The sequence below is a fragment of the Nymphalis io genome, chromosome 4 (assembly GCF_905147045.1).
Source record: "Nymphalis io chromosome 4, ilAglIoxx1.1, whole genome shotgun sequence".
Lineage (NCBI taxonomy): Eukaryota > Metazoa > Arthropoda > Insecta > Lepidoptera > Nymphalidae > Nymphalis > Nymphalis io.
Genome location: NC_065891.1, coordinates 7,756,918 through 7,763,492, shown reverse-complemented (window position 1 = coordinate 7,763,492; position 6,575 = coordinate 7,756,918). Strand labels below are relative to the sequence as shown.

At 28.6% G+C, this 6,575-nt stretch overlaps 1 protein-coding gene across 1 annotated transcript; it reads right to left on the bottom strand.

Moving 5' to 3' along the window:
• Positions 1–351: 351 nt before the first annotated feature.
• LOC126768193 (ankyrin repeat, SAM and basic leucine zipper domain-containing protein 1) lies at positions 352–5,872 on the bottom strand. Its single transcript, XM_050486153.1, has 8 exons — positions 5,680–5,872; positions 5,447–5,564; positions 4,832–4,960; positions 4,291–4,517; positions 3,283–3,557; positions 2,483–2,734; positions 1,521–1,749; positions 352–525 (listed from the first exon to the last, which is right to left on the bottom strand). The coding sequence occupies exons 1-8, from the start codon at positions 5,755–5,757 to the stop codon at positions 370–372; spliced, it is 1,464 nt and encodes a 487-aa protein (XP_050342110.1). The 5' UTR covers positions 5,758–5,872; the 3' UTR covers positions 352–369.
• Between the last annotated feature and the right edge of the window lie 703 nt (positions 5,873–6,575).

Genomic DNA, 6,575 nt, shown 5'->3' with positions numbered 1-6,575 from the left:
ATTTTTCACAAACATCTAGTAAAGTAACATCCTATTTTAGGACGCATAACGGGCATGCATGCGACTACCTTAAAAAAAAACAATATTTAGGTCCCTGATATATCAAAAATATTGATATAAGACACTGGCAGGTATCATATATAATATAATATTTAGTATATAAGGTTATTTGTAATTAACAATATTTACAATTTACAATAATATTGTAGGCAGTGTTACAGAAAATATATATTAATATAGTTAATTAACTTACATAATTTTCTTATATATATAATTTTTTTTAAACTTATCTTTAGAATATTGATGCGTCACAGATGACGTAGAAAGGGTAAAAATAAAAAAAAAAACATATTTAACATATATGAAAATTTATTTATGTAAGATATTTGTCACAACATTTTTGGCTTGATACAAAAGGAAACCTATAGTGCTAATAACGACTAGTTCTGTGAATAATTCTAGCGCTGCTTCAGTGGTGGTTTTTTCTGTAATGAGGTCGACTGGCTTCAAACTATCTTTGCTTAACTGAAATGAATGAAAAACTAGATGATAGATAAACATTAAACAAATAAGTATCAAATTAATGATGTTTTTCTTATAAAGAAATATTAGATAAAGCAAATAAATAAAGTCCCAAAGTACAAATATAATAATAATTTTTCCAATAACAAAAAAATATTGCATTAGAGATTAGACAGTACCTTAATATACTAATTCATCATTTATGTTTGAATACCTTATAAATAGTTAAATAACTTTTAAAAAATGCTATGCTTTTTATTATTATTTTGATTAATGGCTACGTATCTACCTTAGGTACGTTCTATTCAAAGTCATACTTCATTCATTTATTGGAATCACAAGTACATACAAATACATCAATATACAGTGTTGATAAAATAATGAGAATAAAGGTTTAGCTAATTAATGCATGAACTGAATATACTAAAATTTATTAAGAATTTATTATTTGTTTGATATTTATTATATAATTTACTATTTCTTGTTTAAAAATTGCAGTTTTTTTTTAAATATTTATTATAATAATACAAATTGTTCCAAAGCAGTTATGAGTAGGAGTTTGCCTTGAAACAATTGTACACTTAGTGAACTTTTCGGTCCGAAGTTTGTGTACCCACATAAACAGTTTTTCGGATCAAAAGTGAGTGGGTGCTGCCAGTACGTAGGCTAGAAATACGAGTACGCTCGTGCGAATACCTAAAATGAGTTAGAGATCTTTTTAATTTAGTTTCCGACTTGCGATAGTAGCAAATTCTTTCTCTAACCAATCTTGAAAGCAAATATCGTCGCAAATCTCTATTGAAACGTACCGATACGAGTCTACAATGCAATTATATTTTTATTTTTTAATTTGTCTGACTGCCGCGTAATGCTCAATGTCCGTTTCGGCCACTCCACGCGACATACATATACATATTTGCTCAAACGTTTTAGCGATCCAACTTCATCCCGGCTAACTTATTATTTAATAAGTTTCAACTATGGATGTCAAGACTTACCTTTGCATGAATTTTTCTCATACTATTAATTTCACGCCTGATGTTGTTAATGTTAACAGTCATTTTCTTCGCTGCGCTTTGTAGTTTCTGTATGGTTGGAGAGTCGGGAGGTTCGAATTTAATTTGATCCTGAATTCGGCTATAACCGCGTAGAATGTACGCGAGTGTCGTTTCCAAAATGTACAGCTGTTGTAAATGATTACCCAATACATTTACACAATTGAGAATACTGTTAACAAAATAAAACTAATAAAACTTATTGAAATATATATTGTAGAACATTTAAAAGCTTAAACTTATATTACGCTAAAGAGCTCAAGTTAATGATTATATCTATATTATAAAAATTCGGGAAGTAATTTGAACAATTAGTTCACCTATTTTCTTATATTTTTTAAATTTTTAATAAACGTCAAACTTGATGCAAGATGTTGCATGGTTGACAGGTATTCTAATATTATACAATAATTCAGAAATATTAATTGTGGCATATTAAGCGGGGCAGAATATGACAGTCCAAAAGCTGAAAAGACCGCGTACCAGGCGTGCGAAAGTACCAGGCGAAGGTACAACCACTTACCATCACTGATGATATAAATTGATATAAATAATTATAATTTTCGTAGTCGATTTCGACCACAGCGATCTTTGTTTCCGTATCTTCGTATTATAAAATTGTAATCCTATGTGGCCTTACTTCAATATGATTAATAACTGTACAACCATTTTTGTAACGATGTTGATTACAAGTTTGTTACTTGTTTTGTTTAAATAAATAAATAAATTACTTATTTTTATTAATATTTATTTTAGCTCGTATCCGTTGCTAAATTGAATGAACGAGATGAGGACATTATACAATTTCCTTTCTATAATGTATATACATATGTATGACTCAATAATTTATCTAATGATTTGAAATACATTTATTGATTAATTTTCAAACAATCAAATTTGGTTACCTGTATGCATTATCTTTTCTTGTTTGCAAACCAGCAACAGAGCAAACTTTCCAGCCTCGCTTATGAAATTCCCGCAATCCATGTTTCAGCCGTTGCCTTTCGAATGGCATGTCAACGCCAAGTTTTAACAGATCCTCATCTTCGAGAAGTAGGAAGCTTCGCAAATCCATTGGTTTCTCTTCAAATATTCTATTTAAACGATCGCAATTCATGCCATACAATAGATTAAATATTTCATTTGAATATTTAGGCCTGAAATGATTAAAGATAATCTAATAATTTAATTTAACAACAATTATCCACTGTTTTTTTCTATTGTGAACAAAAATTTAAAGTAATATAAATATATATATATATATAGAAAATGGGAAGCCTTGTATGATGATGATATTGGAAGGTGCATTAAGAACAAATCCAACTACTGCATTGGCCAACATTTTGAGCTTTATCCTCTATATTTTAGATCTATACGTACATATAATAGAATAATAATTAATAATTCTATATATATTTATAGAAACATGGATGACAATGGTTTTCATGGCATAAGTAAATAATTTAGAACCATTTTTATTTTTACGAATTTGAAGTGCCATAACTCATAAACGCAGCGACGTTGAATTAACTGGACTAAACTAATTCGTATTGATCTTACTCTAACCATTATTGATATGAAACATAAGCAAATTATATACAAAAATGCTTGACAGCTACCCTTGGCACAAAACGTTAACTGTTATGCATTTCCGGAACTGATTGTTACTTTTTTAATTAATGTTATACCTTAACAGTATCTTTACCTATTTTCATCTCTTAATCCAGGATAATAATCTTGCCATCTGTTCAAACTATCACTAGTTTGTTTATTTAATTCATTTTTAACAATATCATCATTTTTTTCATTTGACTTCTTTGTGTACTTTGATATTACTTCTTGAACTTCATCATAGTCATGTGTAAAAGCAATTGTTTCCGGTGTACGATTTGACAAATCAAATATTTTCAATCTTGCTCCTGTACTTAAGAGTATTTCTAGACATTCCGGTTGATTGTGGTGAATAGCCCAGAAGACTGCCTGAAACATACGTAATTATATTCTCATCAACAAGAAAGTATAACATGCGATGTAAGTTCTTCTTATCCCTATAATAGATAGAATAAATTAAAATATTTGCCTTTATATTTTATATATATGACCAATTTGACAAATATTTAAACTATCATCATTAAATTTATTATATGTTTATATATATATATATATATATGCCCTCAGTTTATTAAATTGCCTAATATTTTTAACAGTATTTGTACTAAAATTTAGATTGTGATGCTGCCTAGCTATCAAAACATTCATTAAAAATTACATAAAAGTTTTGATCCAAATTATCGATAAGATACACAAAATGTAAGAAAAAAAAATTGTATCTGTAGAAACAATTTTTTTTTTGTTATATAGTATAGGTAAGCGGACGAGGATATGGGCCACCTGATGGCAAGTGGTCATCAACGTCCATAGACATTGGCATTTTAAGAAATGTTAACTATCGCTTACATCGCCAATGCACCACCAACCTTGGGAACTGAGATGTTTTGTCCCTTGTGCCTGTAATGACACTGGCTCGCTCACCCTTCAGAATGGAACACAACAATACTAAGTACTGCTGTTTTGCGGTAGAATATCTGATAAGTGGGTGGTACCTACCCAGACAAGCTTGCACAAAGCTCTACCACCAGTAAATGTTTACAAATGTTTTATTTATAACAAAAGCAAATAAATTCGTTGAATTAAATAGTAAATAACAACTTACTGTCCAGCCTTGAGAATCCCTCATCTCAATATTAACTTTATTATCAATTATAAGTTTAACGACAGATGGACGACCACTGATGGTTGCTTTCATGAGAGGTGTGACCCCATATTTGTCTCCAATATTCAATAAGGACTCATGTTTAATCAAATTTGACACTATATTGAATATTGTCGTCTCATTTGCAGATATATTTGCACAAGCCATAGTCACAGGCATTAGAGAATCTATTGATAACAAAACATAACTTATTGGCTGAAATGTTTTTATACAAGGTTGTATTCAGTAGCTATAAGAAACAAACCTAAGTTCTTTAGTGCACATCCTAAGCTTTGTATTTTTATATATTTTAGAAACTAAGGAAACTGTTAAAATAACATATAGACATAACTTTAAAAAAACATTTGCATACATCATTTCAAGCACCTCCAGCAATTTCATGGTACAAAAGACTACCTTCAATTAAATTGAAGTATAATACACTAAATACAAAATATTAAGCTAGTAACAGTAAAATATAAACATAAATTAAGGAACAAACCAGCGTGCACATTAGGATCCGCTCCCTTATCCAGTAGGAACTGAACAATTTCTTCCTGTCCGTGAAAACATGCATGTAATAACGGAGTCCACCCACTCTCAAGCTTTGCATTGACATCGTTTTTGAGATCTGAAATATGCAAAATTATTTTGAACTGTAAATTAATTTTATTAAAATGTCTGAGTTTAATAAATTATAAAATCAGCATCTAATAAAAATAAATTATTGAACTTTTAACATTTTAATGATATCCTATCAAAAATGATAACAGATAGTTTTTTATAATTTAATAATGTCTTATAGCATTATTTGCAGGTTTTTAATTAAATATAGATTTCCTTATTTTTGTCATTCTAGATTATTTTTATAAATAACAATATAAAAATGGAAAGTACATAATTTTTTTAATTTAAAGTTAATAATAATTACTTAATCTTTACATTTTACTACTGAACTGCTGCCAAGTTTAAATATAAATGAAAGTAGGTTTTGGCATACATTGTATCTAGCAATCTAACATGTATCACTTGCAAATATTGCACTTGTGTATATATATATATATATATATATATATTATAATAGAAAGAGCTGGAAAAAGATATAATATAAGCTTACCAATGTGAATTATATCAGCAACATTTTCTACATTTCCATTTATGATAGCTTCTTGTAACTTCGTTTCTATTTTCTGTTTAACATTTTCTATCTGACTAACATAGTTTTGGCTTCGATTCTAAAATTCATAAAATTAAAAATCAGTTCCAATTAGACGTCAAGAATTGTTTGCTTTAAATATTCATTCATTCTGCATATACTGAATTTAAATAATGGTTACAATTTTAACTTACGAATTTTTCAAAGTACCCGTAATCATCATCACTGTCGGTATCATCATCGGATAGACCAGCTGGTCTAAAATTTGCCATTTTTTCAACAACTGGTAATATTTTATTTATAAACTTAACGTTTAAATTTTTAAAATAAGAATATCACATTAACGAGCAATTCTTAATGTTCGGTTTGGTATATCCAGTCTGATGTTTATTTTTTGTCTCGAATGACAGTGACATGTAGCAGGGTTGACAGACAATATAGTGAACTTTACCGAAATTTTAAAACAGTGTGACAAATGCTCTAGATATAATAATTATTAAAATGTGGAATAAGGATTAAAAAATATATTCGCATATACATAATATTATACTTAAAACCTAAAAAATATAAAATAATTTATGGCATGATACAAAGTCAATACTTTAATTCAATATTATAAGGATGATCAAAATGGGGACGATAATATATAGATACACTTATAAGTTGTTAATATTCCAAAGCTTCTAAATACATACAATAAATGTTACTGAATAAAACACAGTGATAATTACGTAATAAAGCCTAAAATTACCAATCTTTATTATATCGTCAAAAAGGTTGAAGCGTATTTGGAATTCGAGCTAGTTATTCAAATTTTTTTAAACGGCGTTAATGATAGCTTCTTGGCATTAAGAGCGCCTTGCCGTTTGCCGTCACGGTATACAAGTCGGTCTCATACCGTGCAAATAAATGACGGAAAAAATAAACGAAAATAAACGAAAAAAGTAAAAATGTGGTTTACTGCGTTTATATTTCGAAAGAAAACACAAGTGATTGGGCGTAGGTACTAAATGTGTAAGATATTTCTAAATACCTATATTTTATTTCTGTCTTTATAAGTATTTCATTTATAACATATATAATATAATAT